The 21,597-nt window shown below is 36.4% G+C and overlaps 1 protein-coding gene across 1 annotated transcript in view; it reads right to left on the reverse strand.

The window, feature by feature from the left end:
* Positions 1 to 930: 930 nt before the first annotated feature.
* The window catches only part of LOC129254229 (phospholipid-transporting ATPase ABCA3-like), a 90,171-nt gene continuing 69,504 nt past the window's right edge, over positions 931 to 21,597 (reverse strand). The window contains exons 9-16 of the mRNA XM_054892679.2: positions 21,293 to 21,493; positions 15,284 to 15,416; positions 14,596 to 14,694; positions 4,958 to 5,239; positions 4,171 to 4,289; positions 2,881 to 3,027; positions 2,016 to 2,105; positions 931 to 976 (exon numbers count right to left, since the gene is read on the reverse strand). Of these exons, the coding sequence (XP_054748654.2) occupies positions 931 to 976; positions 2,016 to 2,105; positions 2,881 to 3,027; positions 4,171 to 4,289; positions 4,958 to 5,239; positions 14,596 to 14,694; positions 15,284 to 15,416; positions 21,293 to 21,493 (1,117 nt within the window). The remainder of the gene's footprint in view (positions 977 to 2,015; positions 2,106 to 2,880; positions 3,028 to 4,170; positions 4,290 to 4,957; positions 5,240 to 14,595; positions 14,695 to 15,283; positions 15,417 to 21,292; positions 21,494 to 21,597) is intronic.

Here is a 21,597-nt window from a genome sequence, read left to right on the forward strand (position 1 = left end):
TCGGTAACATCTGCATATTAGCGGGGTTTTCCTTGCAGGTGAGTGGGCCGTCGATTCAACGAAATGCCGGGAACTCTTGAGGTGCGAGATGACAAGTGTCTGCTTGATCCGCTCAGTGCTTGACATGGCGGTTATAGCTGACAGGGAGCGTGGGGATAGAAATCTGTGATGCTCGGAGGCGTTCTGGAGCAACGTATAGAGTTGCGACGCCTGGCCAAGAATCAGAAAGAAAGGTCTGCCCGAGTAACGGGGCTAACGACCTAGGTTTTCTTCTTCTTCCTCTTCTTTGCAGACTATGCCGGGGGAGCAGAAGAGGGCACAAGAGACAGGGGAAGACGTAATATCTCGCATGAGAAACGTCACTCGAATCTGATCAAGCCGTTCAGGCACATGGATGCGGTTCCACCCTCTTGGGCACAGGCACGCAGCTCCACGGTTCCACCCTGATCAGATTGTCGTGAATTCGACGGGGTCGAGCTCTCGTGTCTCTACCGACTAGGGGCTGGTAGCCCTTTGCTGATGCTCCCTGATGGAGATTGACAAAGCATCGAGACTAGTCTGTACAGGGAAAAGAGTCCCATGGTCAGACAGCCCTGGAGGAGTTGAGGTTTTCTCTAATAGTACAGCACTCCCCAAAATAGGTTCAGGTCCCGACGAGGGATCACCTTTCGGGCACGTGGCCGCAGCGCCACAGTTCCACCCTATACACTTGAGCACGTGGGTGCCGTTCCACGGTTCCACCCTCTTGGGCATGTGGACACGACTCCACGGTTCCACCATTCTTTTTCAGGGCAGGTGGACGCAATTCCACGGTTCCCCCTCTATTGAGCCCTACGCAAAGGGTCTCACTCTGTTGCCCTCATACTCACCGCCGCTGATCGCGGGAACAAATATACCATGTCTGGTTCTTCCCTAGCGGCAGTCATGGGGTCAAGAGATGATTCGAAGGAGCTCATCTACCTGGTAAGTTCTTAACCTGAAAGAACAAAGAGAGGGGCGAAAACAGAGGAAGGACAGGGAGGGAGTGGACAAGAAAGGTAGACAAACCAAGGTCCCTTTCAGAAGAAAAAGATTTTTTTAATTATGACGAGATAATTATCGCTAATTAATTAAACAATAGATGGCTTTGAGGACCAAAAGTCCAAGGACAAGCCAAGAAACCAACTGAAGAACAAGGATTCATTCAGGGTAGGAGTCCGTCTGAAGAAAAAAAATTCTAAGACGGGAAAACAATCAATCATACGAATTAATTAAGTAATTAAAATGAGTTAATTGTAAACAAAGGGTAGTTAAAAACAATACAATATTATATAACTATATATAACTGGGCGTAGTGCTCAGGTCAGGGAGACTGGTCACCGCGCAAGGAATTTTGTGTGTTGTCTTTGGTATAGCCATTCAAGTGGATGAATAGCATAGATTAAAGGGATGTATCCCAGTTATTGAAGTAAATATTTTTACTTTATCTGGGCAGGGGTATCTGGGACATAATCTATAAAGTTGTATAGTAATTTATTTCATGAAAATTTCTTTTAAGTGCTTATGCTTTTTTATGCGTAATTACCCGGGCTTCGCAAATTTGGTCTCAAAACATACGCAAGACTTGAAAGTAAAAAATCAGCGAAATTTCATGTGGCAAAATATTGAGCAGAATGTTGAGGGCATTCCCCCCCCCCCCCTTAGATTGGTTTAAGGTACTTAGACTTGACATTTTGGTTCCAAAATTTGGGAAGGTGATAGAGGAATAACCAAAGCTTCCAAATATGTCTCAAAATACTTTTGTGTAAAAAATGACTCTTTTGAAGAAAACCCTTGTTTCAAGACAATAAAGATTTGCGACATGTGCCTGATTCCAAAGCGATAAGTCACATATGTCATGAACAATTTAACAATTACAGTTTTATCACAGCTATGATTACATAACAACAATCATACATTGAGAATTCATCTTGAGTTTTACCACCCAATGTGCAAATATTATTTATAGATTAGATTATATGAAACCTAATTCTCACCTATTTTTCAGGAAGAGGGAGCTCCCACTTGCTCTGAGTTGACCATCGGCCATGATGGCTATCCTGTCACCAAGAAGATCAGCTTCATCCCTTCAAAGATGATGACAGACAATTAGCATAAAATAATATATGTCATCAAACAAACAAATTTCAATTATTGAAATATAAATGCAATGACTAATGTTGTACCAAATAGTTATCAACTTTCAAATAACGCTTTCATAGCCAATACAATTCAATTTGCAGGTTTTGAAACTCATATAGATGACAGATTCCACTACTTAGTATTACTTAGGCTAAAGCTGGATAAAGCGATGTGTGAAGGCAAAAACAAGCTCAAACGTAGAAGACCAAAAAGGGTCTTAAAATATACGAAAACTTGCGCTAGTGTGCTAAACCTAGACTCAGATTGATATAACAGCAAAAAGAGTCACAAAAAACAAGAACGCCAAGAAGAGAGTCTCCAAACATTAAAATTCTAATGTTGGAGACTTAGCTTTAAACGTCTTGACTCGGTTAAGACACAAAGTGGAAAGAGGACATGACGTGGCCGTGATTGAGTAACTGGGCATAGTGCTCAGGTCAGGGAGATGGGTCACTGCGCAAGAATTTTGTGTGCTATTGTCTTCGGTACAGCCATTAAAGAGGACGAATAGCAGAGATAAAGGGATGTATCCCAGTTATTGAAGTAAATAAGGGAGCGCATTAAATTCACAGAACCCTGAGGAATCACAAATCCAAATGGAAACACTAAAGGAACATCAATAAACAGAACTTTATTTCTAATTTTCAGATTATAAAATGTGAGAAGTTTTAAAAAAAATCTAAACAAATGTTAGAGGGTCAAAAGAAGATGATGCAATACATGAAATGTGTGGTGAGGACCATTGTACGACCAGCCTTGTATTTGAGTAGTAGATCCCATGTAGCTCTTCTAGCGTATGGATCCATCCCTGACGTAGGCTCATCAAGGATGACAACCTCTGAACCACCAATCAGAGCTATAGCACAGCTGGAAATGGGTAGACAGGGTAAAGGGTTACACTAGTATTGAATGTAAACAAATACATCATGGACACTTAGAGTAGGGAGAGGAAAGGAAATAGAAACAACGATGGACGGAGGGATACATAAATCTCAAGTATTATTAGTGGTGTTCCCCGAAAAATATGTGATAATCTACATGATATCACATTGTCAAATATGTGCTTCTCGTTAGGCATTAAGATCATAAAAACAATCCATGATGAATACATGAAATTTCATTTTTATATAATGGAATAAGTATGGATCATTCAGATCAATCATCTATTCCAATTCTCTTACATCATGGAATAAGTAATAAACAAATAGCTGTCATAGTATACAAAGCGTGATTTTGCATAAGGTGAAAGAGAGATTCTCTATTCAACGACGCGTATCCGAGTTGAATAGAATGTCTAATTCTTTCCCCAAATATGAAATGTAGCACCACTGCACTGATAAGAGTATTCGCTATTCGCGTTGTACAACGCCTCGCAAGTTAGTGCAAAAACGGAACAATAATAAATTCTTTCCTATGTTAATCTATGGATAAGAAAGAACTATTGTAAGCGATAAGCAAAATTCATCAAACATGCATCTGGGGCCCGTCTCACAAAGAATTGCAATTGATTCATTCAACTATATCTATGGAAAGCCAGCAACATCAACATCTAAAATGAAATATTGTTCAAAATATTTTCTACATATGATGTCTATTCATACATTCACTGTTTTCTTGACAATTCAGTGTGATTCTCTATGTTTAATAAGGAGATTGTGCAAATTTCCTGTAGAAAAAAATATGGTATGGATGAATTTCCATACAATTGAGATTGATCGATCGCAACTCTTGCAAGACAGGGCCCTGATCTGCAGCAGCCATGCGCATTTAGTCAGCAAGCCCTACACCTATTGCACCTGCATTTACTATTAAGCGCAATGCATTGAATCCTAGTTTTCACAGTGATGTCACCTTGTTCCTGACCGTGCAATGGTACGTGTGTAATAATATGAATATTTGACATTCAGCCTCACACTTTTTTGCGCACAAGCTAAGTCGGCATAGTACAACTACTGCTTGTCATAAAGTCATGAAATATGAGATGACCAAATTAGGGTGTATGGTAGTTACCTAAGCTTTCTTTTCATTCCACCTGATAGCTTAGTAGAAGATGTGTTCGTTTTATCAACAAGCTGGAGATCTTGTATCATCTGATTAATCTCAGCCTCAGCTTCACTACCTGACTTACCCTGTAGAAGGGGAGGTTGTAAAAATATATACACAGGATTGAACAGTTGTGTTCATGCTGAATACTAACATGGTAAAAATTTCAATTTTAAGATTTACACATCATCAACCACAAGAACAAAATAAAGATAGATCTAAATCTGCCAAGGAGAGAATGAAAAATATTTCGACAGAAATAGATGATTATGATCATGTCTGTCTTCATGTGAATACCAAACTTAAAAACACCTATGGGGCGTTGTATGAAATATAAGTTCAATTCTAAATCAAGCGCAAAACCCAAACCAAGGGTACATCCTTTGATGAAATGGAAATTTGTAGTTATATTACATTCAATTGCCACTCAAATTTCTTGCAACATCCCTTTAGACATGCTTTGGGGACTAGCGTTTGATATTAAATTGAACGCCTATATGTAGTTTCTTGCAATGCCCTGTTAGTTTTTGAGTCAATTGTGTTTCAATGTTTATCCTTTCATGAAATATTGCTCTTTTTTTAACATTAGAAGTTATCATTTATCTGTTTGGTGTTGTCAAAGCAGCAATGTTAGGAGGTGATCTAAAAATTTAGGGGTTTAAAAAATATAACTTATTAATAATCCCCATAAATACACAAAACTAAATTATGAAAATGTTGCAAAGAAAATAAGTTTAATCCAGGAGAATATTACCTTTAATCGAATAAAGAATTTGAGATGCTCTTTTACAGTCAACCGATCAAAGAGAACATTATGCTGTGGACAGAGTCCAAGGCTTTGCCTTACACCGTCCATGTCATCCAGTATAGAGTGACCATTGACTATGGCCTTACCAGATGTAGGAGTGTAGAGACCGGTCAAGATTGACATTGTAGTAGTCTTACCAGCCCCGTTATGACCAAGGAGGGCAGTGATTTGACCCTTGAACATGGACACAGAGAGGTTGTCCACTGCTAGTTTATTGCCAACAGAACTCTGTGTAAAAATAGGAGCAAAAAAGATGTAGGAGAGTGATGATGGCAGTACGGTTACCTCAAAAACTAAATCTATCATTTTTACTCAAATGTACATTGTACACTGAACAAACGTAAACATGATCTAGCAAACCTTCACATTCAACCAAGTGTAGGCCAAAAACTTTCTGTTAAAGATAACAGATAAAATTATGCAAGAGCCGTATCATTTCCTCTCACAAAATGAATTCCCAATGTCCAAGCTATTCAACTCAGGTAGTTATATGTACTTGTACAGAGCTGCTAACTTTTGAAAGTAAAAAGTAGTAATTCAGAAGCTCTGAAGAATTAATGTTGAGATAAAAAGAGTTAATTTAATACGCGCCATGCGGTATCATGAATTTCTTTGAGATAAAAAAAGTCATTTCATACCGCCGTGCAGCATTATAAATTTCTTTGAAGTGGTATAGAACAGATGCACAATGGGGCATGTTTGCAAATATTGTAAATACAAATGGTGCACAAAGGGATGTAAATGAACAGATATCTAACTTTAAAAGAAGTTTTAGGCCTACTTTTACTAAATGTGTAGATCTAAGACAAGGGTGTAACTTTAGATCAGAATTGGGCTTTGACAAATTTAAAGGTATTCTCATTGTTTCTTACCTCCCTTTCACTCAACAAGAGTGTCACTAGGAAGAGAACATAATACGCCCGACTGTAACGTGGAAAATTTAGTTATTGGTCAAGAAAAGTGAAAGGTGGGGACTTGACCTTTGACCTCAAAATTAATAGGCTTCCTGAGATCCATGCTAGTATCATACACACAAAATTATATGAGCCTAGGTTAAGTTAAACTGAAGTAATCGCGTTTACAAGGACTTCAGAAGGGTAAGATGAAAGCATGTCACTGTGACCTTGACCTTTGACCTCAAAATCAAAAGGCTTCCTTAAATCCATGCTAGTATCATACTCACCAAATTATATGAGCCTAGGATAAGTTAAACTAAAGTTATCACATTTACCAGAACTGCAGAAGGGTAAGATGAAAACATGTCATTGTGACCTTGACTTTTGAAATTTTGACCTTAAAATCAATAGGCTTCAAAGGATCCATGCTAGTATCAAATACACCGAATCATTTGAGCCTAGTTTAAGTTAAACTGCAGTTATAGTGTTTACAAGGACTTCAGAAGGGTAAAATGAAAGCATGTCACTGTGACCTTGACCTCAAATCAATAGGCTTCCTTAAATCCATGCTAGTATCATACTCACCAAATTATATGAGCCTAGGATAAGTTAAACTAAAGTTATCACATTTACCAGAACTGCAGAAGGGTAAGATGAAAACATGTCATTGTGACCTTGACTTTTGAAATTTTGACCTTAAAATCAATAGGCTTCAAAGGATCCATGCTAGTATCAAATACACCAAATTATTTGAGCCTAGTTTAAGTTAAACTGCAGTTATAGTGTTTACAAGGACTTCAGAAGGGTAAAATGAAAGCATGTCACTGTGACCTTGACCTCAAATCAATAGGCTTCCTGGGATCCATGCTAGTATCATACACACCAAATTATATGAGCCTAGGTTACGTCAAACTGAAGTTTACAAGGAAAAGGTAATGGACGGACAGACGAACAAACAGCGAGCGTGATACCATAATATGTCCTGTCTAGAACAGGCGTATAAAAAAAAAAAAAAAAAATCTCACTATTTCACTTGAAAATCATTCAAAGCTTTAGCTAAATGAATGACAATTCTTTGTATGGTAAGGTACCCCACGTCAGTGCAGTGCCCCTTGTCTGAACATACATGTACACATATCTGCACGATTCTAATAAAAAAACATATCAAATTACTAACAACTGACCAGTCAATAATAATCATTAAAGGACAAGTCCACCCCAACAAAAAAGCTGATTTGAATAGAAAGAGAAAAATTAAACAAGCATAACACTGACAATTTCAGCAAAATCGGATGTAAAATAAGAAAGTTATAACATTTTAAAATTTTGCTTCATTTTTCAAAACAGTTATATGCACATCCTGATCGGCATGCAAATGAGGGGACCGATGACATCATCCACTCACTATTTCTTTTGTATTTTGAAATATTCTAATTTTCTCCTCAATGTCAAGTGAAACAAAGTTTCATTCCTCCCTGAACACATGTAATTCCATTATTTTAACATTTTGTGGTTCAAGCAAGGGGGTCCTAATTGTCGAATTCGTACAACTTGAAATATTGTATTATTCAAACAATAAAAAACAAAAGAAATAGTGAGTGACATCATCAACTCTCTCATTTGCATATCACTGAGTTGAGCATAGAACTGTTTTGTAAAAAATAAGCGAAACTTTACAATGATATAACTTTCTTATTTTACATATGATTTTGATGAAGTTTTCAGCGTTATTCATGTTTGATTTTTCTCTATTTATTCAAATCAACTTTTTCTGGGGTGGACTTGACCTTTAAACAAGAGCAGCCCCTCTGGCAGTCTTGCCTCTATTACGCGATCAAATATAGCAGCAGTGCTGACTTTGCAAATGACTATAAAATAATTATTCACAAAAAACACCATATAATATGCTACTATGTTCACTGACCCAAAATGACATTGACCTTGATCAAGTGATCTAAGAATTTTGCAAAATGAGCAATGATTCTGGATTACCCCTATGTCCACGTTTCAATACAAGATCCATACACTTTTAACAAGTGGAATGCCTCTGGCGGTCTCACCTGCATCACACGATTCAATATAGCAGCAGTGCTGACTTTGAAAACTACTATAAAATAATTATTCACAAGAAACACCATTCATATAATGATACAATACTACGTTCATTGATATTCGACCTTGATCACGTGACCTAAGACTAGTCAGTGATACTTGATTACCCCTACATGTATATCCACATTTTATACACTATATCTATAAACTTTGACAGTTATGACAGCAATCTAATAATTACCTCTAAAATGGCTAAAGTTCAATGACCTTAAATGACCTTTGACTTTCGTCATGTGACCTGAAACTCGCATTAGATGTTCAGTGATACTTGACAACTCTTATGTCCAAGTTTTATAAACTAGACCAATATACTCACAGAGTTACATGTACATGTATGACGGTAATTCAACAAATACCCCCGACATGGCCAATATCCATTGACCTTTGACCTTAATCATGTGACCTGAAACTTGCACAGGATGTTCAGTGATACTTGATTACTATTATGCCCAAATTTCATGAATTAGATCTATAAACTTTCAAAGTTATGATGGTAATTCTACAAATATCCCTAATTTGGCCAAAGTTCATTGACCCTAAATGACCTTAATCATGTGACCTGAAACTTGCACAGGATGTTCAGTGATACTTGATTACTATTATGTCCAAGTTACATGAATCAGATCCATAAACTTTCAAAGTTATGATGGTAATTCAACAGATACCCCCAATTTGGCCAAAGTTCATTGACCCTAAATGACATTTGACCTTGGTCATTTGATGTGAAACTCATGCAGGATGTTCAGTAATACTTGATTAATCTTATGTCCAAGTTTCATGAACTAGGTCCATATATTTTCTAAGTTATGATGACATTTCAAAAACTGAAACCTTAGGTTCAGATTTTGATGTTGATTTCCCCAACATGGTCTAAGTTCATTGACCCATTCACCTTTGTCATATGACATGAAACTCAGGCAGAATGTTTAGTAATACTTGATTAACCTTATGGCCAAGTTTCATGAACTAGGTCTATATACTTTCTAAGTTATGCTGTCATTTCAAAAATTTAACCTTCGGTCAAGATTTGGTGTTGACGCCGCTGCCGCTGTCACCACCATTGGAAAAGCGGCGCCTATAGTCTCACTCTGCTATGCAGGTGAGACAAAAATGTATGTTCGGTATCAAAATTTTTATCTATGATTGAGTTGCCAATTTGCTCCTGGCAGAAAAATAAGTTTTTGGCCCCTGGTTGCCTAGCGACCGCCAGCGTGGACTCTACTCCCGCCCTGTATATCAAGGCCCTGTGCGCCAAAACACGTCCTCTTTCAAAGCCGGTGTTCAGGAGAACTTCGCAGAGCAGGGAAGGAGGGAGGGTCCGATAGGTACGTACAGCTCATTCATAGATAAAATGTTCAATATCGAACATACATATCTATTTCATATCGCTTTACCTACCTAAGTAATTTTAAAAGTTGCCATATTCCAACAGATAATAATGGATGGCGGGACTGTGGTAAGTTCTTTAGTTTCATGAACTAGGTCCATATACATTTACTTGCTAAGTTATGCTGTCATTTCAAAAACTTAACCTTCGGTTAAGATTTGGTGTTGACGCCGCCGCCGCCGCCGTCGGAAAAGCGGCGCCTATAGTCTCACTCTGCTATGCAGGCGAGACAAAAACCTGACTCGGATTGGTGGAAAAATATCAAATTTCAGGCATTTCATGTGATGGCCTTAAAATGCAGCCTTTCTCATAACAAGGCATAAGCGATTTTGTGTCTCGCCCCCTTATGAAAATAACCAGAAATATCGTGATTTGCGAGGGCATGAAACAGAATTGTACGGAAACTTCATTGTGAAATGACTGGGATGGAATAACACTTGTCATAAGAGTCTTCCACGTAAACTTTAATGTTGACCTCAAAATGAACTTTGACAATACCATGTGACCTCCCAACACAATAACATGCTGGTCCCCTAAGTACATCTACCATCCAAGTTTGGTTGAAAAGCGACTTACGGTTGTGGAGTTAGGTGTCATAATAGAGTCTTGCATGTAAACTTTAATGTTGACCTGAAAATGACCCTGGACCTTACCATGTGACCTCCGACTGCAGCATAACATGCAGGTCCCCAAAGTACATCTACCATCCAAGTTTGGTTGAAAAGTGACTTACGGTTGCAGAGTTAGTTGTAACTGGAAATTTGATGTGTCCAAAGGACACAGATGCCCCCGCTTTACACGATCAGAAATTTATTCAATATGATTGAACTGAATTTCATACAGAAACCAATATGCATATATAAAATGAACAAATTTAGACCTTTGAACCAACTTGCATATATAATGAGCTGTGACCTTTGACCTACAGACTCCGAATTCAAACTTAGCCTGTATTTTGGTGTTATCTACCTACACACCCAATTGTTTAAATCTGTTGAATATTTCATGAGTTATTATGCAGAAACCAACGCGCATATTTAATGAGCTGTGACCTTTGACCTGCGGACTCCGAATTCGAACTTAGCCTGTATCTTGGTGTATCTACATACACATAAAACAAAAATTAAATCCATTACATATTTTTTGAGCTTTTGCGCGGAAACTCGCATATTCATTGAGCTGTGACCTTTGACCTGTGGACTACGAATTCGAACTTAGCCTGTATTTTGGTGTCATCGACCTACACATCAAAAATGTTTAAAATCCATTAAATATTTTTTGAGTTATTGCAAAAAACCAACTCGCACATTTAGTGAGCTGTGACCTTTGACCTGCGGACTCCGAATTCAGACTTAACCTGTATTTTGGTGTCATCTACCTACACACCACAAATTTTTAAAATTCATTCAATATTTTTCGAGTTATTGCACGGAAACCCACTCGCGTATTTAATGAGCTGTGACCTCTGACCTGCAGACTCCAAATTCGAGCTTAGCTTGTATTTTGGTGTCATCTACCTACACACCAAAAATGTCTAAAATCCATTAAATATTTTTTTGAGTAATTGCGCAAAAAACCAACTCGCATATTTAATGAGCTGTGACATTTGACCTATGACCTGCGGACTCCAAATTCCAACTTAGCCTGTATTTTGGTGTCATCTACCTACACATCAAAACTTTTTAAAATCCATTAAATATTTTTTGAGAAATTGGGCAAAAACCAACTCGCATATTTAATGAGCTGTGACCTTTGACCTGCGGACTCCGAATTCCAACTTAGCCTGTATTTTGGTGTCATCTACCTACACACCAAAATCGTAAAAATCCATTACATATTTTTCGAGTTATTGCGCAGAAACCAACTGGCATATTTAATGAGCTGTGACCTACACACCAACAATTTTTTTAATTCATTAAATATTTTCCGAGTTATTGCGCGGAAACCCACTCGCATATTTAATGAGCTGTGACCTTTGATCTGCGGATTCCAAATTCGAACTTAGCCTGTATTTTGGCGTCATCTACCTATACATGAGTCTTGCGTGTAAACTTTAATGTTGACCTGAAAATGACCTTTGACCTTACCATGTGACCTCAAACTGCAGCATAACATGCAGGTCCCCCAAGTCCATCTACCATCCAAGTTTGGTTGAAAAGTGACTTACGGTTGCAGAGTTACGTGTCATAAGGTTTGTGATGGACGGACATTTGGATCCCTAAGTCTCGCCTCGTGTGTAAAGCGAATTGGTGTGCAGACATGGGGCACCATTTTTTATTAAATTGGAAAATTTGTATTTTCCAGGAAAATAATATATTTCTCTCAAATTAATGTGAGATTTTTGGCACACTTACTCATACGAATATAAGGATCAGGAACAACAAAACTTTTGTAACATAAACGAAATTCATGTTTAATCTTATAAGTTGTTAGGTGTGCAGATATGAAGACCCCCTTCATATTTATATTCCTTCTTAACCCGTTCCACCCGAAGAACAAGATAACTTGTTTTCATTTTTCTCCCACTCACACCCTAAGAACGAGATCGGGTGCGTAATTTCAAGGACATTTTCTAACAAATTTTTAATGCAGTTTTACTATGAAAACGGTCATTATATCTTACCTGCCAACATTTAGAAATTGAAAATCCCACTCTGATCGCGCCATTCCCAACTTTTTTCCGGGATGCTCAACACCGTGCCGAAAAAAAGGAAAAATTCATAAACAATAGCAAGCGAGCAAAAATGTTATCCTTAACAAGACAAAAGCCTAGTTTTGTATAGATCTAGACATCATAAAACAAATTCTTATTTACCCTTTTACTTTCATTTTCTACTAGTTATCACTAGAAAGCAGTATAAAAGCACAGTGCAATCATAATTTTTCATTTTCACAATTATCCATTGATGATGTAAAAATAATTTAGAAAATATAAATAAAATATTGACAAAAATAATGACAACACTTAAAAACATTGTGAAACTGATTTTGGCTCAAAGTACATTGAGCAGCACATTCAGTGTATTACTATTGATTGATATCATACTAGTACACTGATTTATATTTTACCTGCACACTTAAAAAAAAGGTTTTTGGGGGCATAGGCTAACTCTTGTGAGGCCCTCTATTGGTGATCTAGATTTGGATTCAATATTTTTATTTTAAAAAATATATTTTTACATAAATTCTTTTGGCATAAGAAATATAATTGTGCTTATACCTCTAACTTTTGTTAGATCTAAATCTACATGTAAAAAAGTGTCACACCTTTTTAGTTTACATCAGATCTAGGTTAGCCATAGTAACAAAGTTGTGACTTTTGAATTAATAATGCAAAGAACATTCAGAATCAGCATCTATATTTGCTGAAATGGAACAAAAACATTAAAAAATATATTATACAGTGCGTCCCACAAAAATGAAACCAAGATTTAGCAATGATTCATCATAACTTAATCATAAATACAATAGACAAATGACCTACCATTGTAAAGCTTAGAATCTCTTTCATCTGAAATTTAGATTATTTCTCATTTCACGCATGAGTGAGCAAAAACAATTTGAAGAGGGGATACCAAAAAGTCACTTGGCGGGCTGTATTTGGGTTTCAAAAAGAAAACCAAATTTTTAAAAAGTTCAATATCTGCTCTTTTATTTGATACCTTAATCACAGAAAATGGTCAAGAAGTAAAAAAGTTCTGTTCCCTCGAAACAATGCTTGTATTTCCATAATTTCATTCATATCTGCTCTTTAATATGATACCTCAATTACAGAAAATGATCAAATAATAACAAAGTACTGGTTATTTGATATAAGGCTTGAATTTCAATAATTTCATAAAATGAAGAGGTTTTACAGGCTAGCGTTCAGCCTCACTTGACACTCCGTTTTGTTGACGATCACCCATGCATTACGTCTTTTGTTAACCATGCAATAGCTTCTGCGGGAAACTGATGAAAACACGTTTATTAAATGAAATTATGGAAATACAAGCATTGTTTCGAGGGAACAGATCTTTTTTACTTCTTGACCATTTTCTGTGATTAAGGTATCAAATAAAAGAGCAGATATTGAACTTTTTAGCCATGTGGTTTTCTTTTTGAAATTCAGATACCCCCCGCCAAATGAGTTTTTGATATCCTTTCTTCAAATTGTTTTTGCTCACTCATGCGTGAATGAGGAATAATCTAAATAATTTCAGATGAAAGAGTAGATTCTAAGCTTTGCATTGGTAGGTCATTTGTCTGTTTTATTTATGATTAAGTTATGATGAATCATCACTAAATCTCGGTTTCGTTTTTTGTGGGATGCACTGTATAATGATTGCATGTTGAGTTCGATGCGATTTTTATATCATCATCATCATCACCCTGTGTCTTTGAAATTATCATAAGTTTTTTGTATGGATTTTCAGAAAATTGAAAACATTGTAATACGAGATTCTTCTAATTTGAGAGTCACTACTGTAACATCCAAACTGCAAGCCATCCCGGCTATAAGTTCAACTCCGATCGGCTATTTAGATTTCTGGATAATACCAGTTCACGAATACCAAACTGTGTACGCCTGTATCATACTTCTTGTATAAACTTTTCTAACAACGTAGACATACAAAAACATAATCTATTATGTTTTTTACCATTAGAAAAATGATATGCTTGAACTTATGCACATACTTTTGCTTGATACAACGCTATGCCCCCCCATGAGAGCGAGAACAACTCCACTCTCTCATGAATATTGACTTCGATGTGGAGATCGGGAAACGCACGCCATTGGTCATTTAACAAGAATAGATGATATTCATCGATGACAGTCGTTTACATGAATATTCATTGCATAATGGTGTCATGGCCATGCAGAATCTGGAAATCCAGAGAGCGCTTTCATTCTATTGGCGGAATGCACGCTAAGCCCCGCCTACTGATGACAAGCGCACGGTCTTCTGTTTCCCGCGAAATGAAATCGTACGGGGCGGTTCACGCATAGTAATTCAAATCGGGCGGAACGGGTTAAAGATTCATACAGTGAAAGATTACATTCATTTGGGGGGGATGTTTTCCAAATAATCAGTGTAGATGTACCAATAATTTAATTTCTGTAATAACTTAAACGAATAATGCTCTGAACTCAATGAATTCTAAATTTACACCTGGTCCCAGCAAACATAGGGTAAAAAGAAATATACCTTGTATACTTTAGAAAGGTTTGATATCACAATACCAGCTTCTATATTGGTAGGCTCATTCTCATGGGTGGCATGGGCTGGTTGGGCTTGACCGGGTCCCTGGTGATACACATAAATCATTAAAAAACAAGTATAATACAAAACAACACTTAAAAAAAGAATAAAAATGAAAGCAAAAAAGTACAAATGAAAGGTTTCAGCTAATGAATTGTGGCAATCGCTGGGGACTGCCAGAAGTACAGGTACTACTTCATCACTTTTCCCCTCTTGTAAATTGTGCTTCGATATAACAGTAACATCATATTTGTATTCAGACAAGACAAGACCATGCATGCATTTGGAAGATTGATTCAATAAAATGTTTAAAATGTGACGTATGTCTTATCTTTGTACTTTGGTCAGATTTAGAGTACTTGTAACACTCCAGTCTAAGGAAATGGGAATGAGTCTGGAAGTTCTTATATTATCTTTGTATTTCAAGGTACAGAAAATTACAATTCCAATTCAGAAACTAAATTGAAACTTGCCCAGGCATTTTCATCAAAACATCTCATCCACTAACCGGTTTGATTGCATGGAAAATTACATAGGCTGAAAAAAAAATCAATTTCAAAATAGATTTACACACCAATTTTTTTCAGTACAGATCCACTTGACAGAGTGATTCCTTTAAATGCAGTTAACCTACCTGATTATCTTCATGACTATCTGGGTTTACATCAACTTTGGCAGTCTTATAACCACACCAATAAGAAGGCAGGAAAGGAAAGTAAAATGGTTTAGGGATACCATATGTCCCTGGATAGATTCCCTCTATGTACCTGCATGAAGTAAACATAGTCATATAATGTAATATACATGTACCTTGGTAATTTACATAAAATAATACAAAAACTTTGTACATCAGACTCCTATTTTAATCCATACTAACTCCAATTCATGAACCACTCAAGCCATGATAATTTGAGAGCTTTACACCTTTTCATACACATGTAAAGGGCAAAGCGAAGACAAATCATTTCAGGAATGCCCCACAAATAGGGTGTTGGATATACATACCTTGCCTTATCATGAAAAAATAATTAGACTTTCATATTTTGTAAAATAATAGTAGTATATTACTGCTGTGTTCATGACCATCTATATCTAATTGTGTCATACTACTGAAATTATTTTAAAAGAGGTCAAACAGATTTTGATATTTACTCGTAAGTATACCGGTAGTCATAATTGCATTGAAAGATATATCATTGACTTCCGGCAAGAAGGGTCTTAGCTCGCAGGTGCGCAAAACGTACATTTTCGAGAAAATGCAAATTTTGGTTTGACCTTATTTTTGTACTTTTTAAGCTAGTGTATTATTTTCTGTCCTAAATCTCAAACTTTCTGACAAAGAAAGATGTTTTCTTCATTGATATTTTGTGATTTCATTTAAAACACTCTAAACACTTTCAAATCTTAAGAATGAATACCGTACGCCCTTATTCCCGGAACAAAAATATGCAATCCACTGATCAAGTTCCCTGAAAAACGAGAACGCGAATGCGCCATCAAGTTACCAGGAAAAAGGCTGTTAGCGCGAATCGGTCTATGCGCGTAAGCACGTTGAACGAACAAGTGTCTTTTTTCCGCGAACAAAATGCCAGATCCATTTCCCCAAAAAAGGATGCATGTAAGTGCGTAAAGCACATTGGAATGTTTTTGCTCATTACATCATGATGTCACATTTAGGTTTGAGAAAGTTCATGACATGCTTTTTCCATTTCAGTAATAAAAAAAAAGATTTTTTAAAAGAAAATATCCATAAGTCCTTTCTTGCAGGTAGCAGACGATACATTTTGAAATACTAATTCCTAACATACCAGCTACGACAAAATTTCAAAGAAAATGTTAACTACACGACTGAGCAGTTCCTCTATGATGAAGTATATTGTAATAATAAAGTGCACAATTTCGGCATTAACCAAGAATTAAATAATGGCAATATATCTTTTTATACCGCAAAAGTTAATCATTTAATAGCAACAATTTTGAGGGTGATTTATTGTCTCCATTCAACTAACAGTGAAATGCCTCTGGCAGTCTCGCCTGCGTTACGCAATCCAATATGGCAGCAGTGCTGACTTTGAAAACTAGGTGGTTCACAAACCATTAGATTCAGCAATAAAGCAATATTGACTGGCCTCGGGGCGATACGACATATATCGCTCAAACTAGATTTATATCCTTTATATCCTTATATCCTATATTTATGTCCTTTTGCCCCCAGGCCAGTCGATATTGCTATTATTAACCAAATCAGACAGCTAGAGCAAAAATCGTTAAAATTTAAATATTTTAGAGTTTAAGAATGGGAATCTATTTTGTCATGTTGAGCAGACTGGGCCTCTGAACTTTACCATTGTGACGTAATTGACATGACGCGTCCCTGGCCTAGGGACGCAGGATCCAGCGTTGTCTCAACTTTATTAGCATTGTGACGTACAGCACATTGCGCGGTCCAAGGCCGCGTACAAAAGCGCGTAGAATACCCGGATGTTAGCTCTGCCTTATTGCCCGCTACATTTCCACGCATTTTCTCATTGACTTTTGTCCGTGGTTAAACAAATGGAAATTTATTGACAGACAACTTGATCCCAGTTTTGGACTATTCAAGAAAGAAGGAGAATGTTTTTTTTTTAAAGATAATACTAGAAGCTTCCAGAATAGTGGAAATATATATATATAAGCTGGCAGTTTCTTCAAGGATATATCAGATTAGAACTCAGAGTTTCAGGCTAGACTTCATGTCAGAGTAAAGTTTATTTCTACCTGGTGTACAACATTAACTTCTGTAGAAATATTTGCACACCATCAATGAACTGTTTGCAGTTAATTTGAGAAAGGAATTCTCAGTTCTCATCGAGATCATTAACCTGTTCTAAAGAACATTTGTCAACCCATGGATTACTGAAATCAACTGTTTATCATCATCCACTTCATCTTCACGGACATTTCAACTCTCAACAGTGACTGTAATTATCCATCACATTTCAGCATCACTTTCGTCATCACCAGCATTGTGGACTTTAATCTAAGGAATCATTGCCAGCCAAGTTGAATATTATTCGGACTTAATACAGGATTTCTTTGTGGATTATCCAGAACTGACTCTTCAAGATATGTAAGATAAATTTTTATTTTGTTTAGTCTATGATCTATTTCCTGTAAATAAAGAAAGGAATCAAATTTAGAATTAATCTAACTTGTCATTTCTTGCAGTATCGTAACAGTACCAAGTGTACGCAATTGATACATAAATGGGCATTTTCACGGTAACTGACGTTACACGGCACAATTTTACACACCTTTCATTGTGTGAATCTCTAAAACAACAAATGATGGGAGTTTACTTTTGATAGAGTTAATAAAGTGAACCTTGCTGTATAATCTGATACTAAGTTTTTCAATGTAACCACATTTGTTACGCATGAGCAAGCAAACATGTGTCGGTAACTGATGTTACGCAAAAAGGACATGCAATTTCAGGGTGTTCAGTCAAATTGAAATATCTCATGTCCCTGAGTAGATAGAGTAATAATTTGAATATGTAAATAAACCTTCGTTACTAGGTTAAGATGTGTCAAAATATTAAATGATTTGTTTTTGTCTTTTGGGGGCTATGATCATTTTTCCACGACCATGCTGGTAACTGACGTTACACTTAATGTGCCATAGAGATAACATATGGAAGTCAAATGTGTGGAATCATTGCATTGTATCTTCTGTGCAGGGCTTCACATGAAAGTGAGCTTGATGTGGAAGTATACCTGAGGTTCTAGGAACATTTCAATGAAAAAACTTTTTCTTTTTCATAATTCCTTTTCTTTGATTTGAACATTCTATTATTACTTGTCGGTAACTGACATTACACATTGACATTTACCAGTGCTATATGATTTTCAAAGGCATAATTTTCTTAGTATTTATATGTAAGGCTTTTTAATACTTCACATTTTGAATTATCAAAAGATAAGAAATTTATGTTTTACTTACTCAGGGGGGGGGGGGGGGTCAAGGCAGCTACATGTATTCCTATAGTAATTTAATATTGCATTGACTGTACACAAGGATTTTTCTGACTATGCACCCATTTACATATATTCATCAGTTTTGACTTTTTAACCCTTTTCAACTTTCATGAAAAAGATCCATTTACCTTCAAAGTTATGATACTATTTCAAAACTTAACAGTGGTTAAGATTTCAATGTTAATACCACAACATATTCAAAGCTCATTTTATCTATTTTCATTTATTCGGCACTTCAAACATATTCAAGATTACAAAGCAATATCAATCATTACATAAAATGACATAAAAATTATACAGGTACGTGCAATATTTGATAGCAGTTTGCCAAGTGCATCAGTTGGTGGCCAGGGAAGAGGAGAGCAAACTTAATCACTGTGACCTGATGGTAGCTCCGCCCAACCAACCGATGCACTGGGAATACTGGTAAAATATAGCATAAAGAAAAATACAATGACAATTGCGTGGATTATGATACATAATAAAGGAAAAAATCAATATTACGCCTTTATAACAAAGAAAAAAAAGATATATTCAAGATAGAAAATCATAAATTAGAAATAAAATGTTATAAAACAAAATGTGAAATCGTGCGAGGTATGTACTGAACTTAGATAAGCAGTGTTAAGAGGATTCCCGATATGAGCAGCCGGATTTATACAGAATTGGAAACATTGAATTAGGAGTTGCTTGAAAAAAATCGAATCAGAAAAAAACAAAATGTGAAATCGTGCGAGGTATGTACTGAACTTAGATAAGCAGTGTTAAGAGGATTCCCGATATGAGCAGCCGGATTTATACAGAATTGGAAACATTGAATTAGGAGTTGCTTGAAAAAAAATCGAATCAGAAAATAAATAGGGATTATCAAATTGAAAATTATTGCAATAAATGTAGATGTCCGATTTCAACTAAATGTTATATTCAAAGGGGTCTAAGGATAAGGTAATCAGTATACAGGTAAGTAAATGTAGAACTGAAATTTAGGAATATATCATAATAACAAGTGGAATGCCTCTGGCCGTCTCACCTGCATCACGCGATTCAATATAGCAGCAGTGCTGATTTTGAAAACTACTATAACTCGCACAAGATGTTCAGTGATACTTGGTTACTCTTATTTCCACGTTTTATGAACTAGACCAATACACTTATAGAGATATGATGGCAATTCAACAAATACCCCCAACGTGGCCAAAGTTCTTTGACCTTACATGACCTTTGACCTTGATCATGTGACCTGAAACTCGCACAGGATGTTCAGTGATACTTGATTACTATTATGTCCAAGTTTTATGAACTAGACCAACACACTTTCAAATTTATGGCTGTAATTCAACAAATACCCCAATTTGGCCAAAGTTCATTGACCCTAAATGACCTTTGACCTTGATCATGTGACCTGAAACTTGCACAGGATGTTCAGTAATACTTGATTACTATTATGTCCAAATTTCATGAATCAGATCCATAAACTTTCAAAGTTATGATGGTAATTCAACAGATACCCCCAATTCGGCCAAAGTTCATTGACCCTAAATGACCTTTGACCTTGGTCATGTGACGTGAAACTCATGCAGGATGTTCAGTGATACTTGATTAACCTTATGTATAAGTTTCATGAACTAGGTCCATATATTTTCTAAGTTATGATGACATTTCAAAAACTTAACCTTAGGTTAAGATTTTGATGTTGATTCCCCCAACATGGTCTAAGTTCATTGACCCTAAATGACCTTTGACCTTGGTCATGTGACATGAAACTCAGGCAGGATGTTTAGTAATACTTGATTAACCTTATGGCCAAGTTTCATGAACTAGGTCCATATACTTTCTAAGTTATGCTGTCATTTCAAAAACTTAACCTCAGGTTAAGATTTGGTGTTGACGCCGCCGTCGCCGCCGCCGCCGCCGTCGCCGTCGCCGCCGCCGTCGGAAAAGCGGCGCCTATAGTCTCACTCTGCTATGCAGGTGAGACAAAAAAATGAAGGTAATTATTAATGCACAAACATGTATAACATCTTTATATTTGAACTGAAAGTTGATAATCATGGCACTAAAAATACTGAAAATTAAAGGATGAATATACAGGGTGTAATAATGTAATGACCATGACTCTTCAAATAGAGTATAGATGACGATGGCAAGAAAGCTTAACAGTGATTACAGAATATTATAATTATTATACAGATACATGTATATGAAATCTCCCTAAATGACCTTTGACATTGATCATATGACCTAAGACTCATGCAAAACGATCAATGATACTTGATTGTCCTATGTCCAAGTTTCATGAAATAGATCCAAAAACTTGTAAGTTATAATGACATTTCTAAAACTTAACTTTGGTTAAGATTTCATAGTTGATACCCAAAACATGGTCAATGTTAATTGACCCTAAATGACCTTTGACCTTGGTCATGTGACCTGAAACTCGTGCAAGATAATCCATGATACTTGATTACCCTTATGTCCAAGTTTCATGAACTAGGTCCATATACTTTCTAAGTTATGACATTTCAAAAACTTTGAAGATATCATCTTGCTCTGTTATGCTGGCGAGACAAAAATACAACAAATTTTTGAAAGATAAATATAAAAGTAAAATAAAAAAATAATATTACCATGTCAACAGAAGATAGAGGATGGTATCCAGGATGAGCATTCCAAAAACGGTTGCCATAGTAAAGTTACTACCCTCAGAAGGGCTCACACCGATGTTGGAGAACTGGACCCCTTCACCCTTCAGCTCAAAGCGGGCTAACACCAGGACACCTTGACCCATACAGGTATTGGACAGGAGACATACTGCTGTCTTAGTGGTACTGTAATCATAAATATCAAATAATGACAAAAATAGAAGTCAACACTGCACAGGTTGGCCTTCCAGATAAACTAAGGTAGCTAAAGTTGTGCCAGTGTATAAAAC

The sequence above is a fragment of the Lytechinus pictus genome, chromosome 2, assembly GCF_037042905.1.
Source record: "Lytechinus pictus isolate F3 Inbred chromosome 2, Lp3.0, whole genome shotgun sequence".
Classification (NCBI taxonomy): Eukaryota; Metazoa; Echinodermata; class Echinoidea; order Temnopleuroida; family Toxopneustidae; genus Lytechinus; species Lytechinus pictus.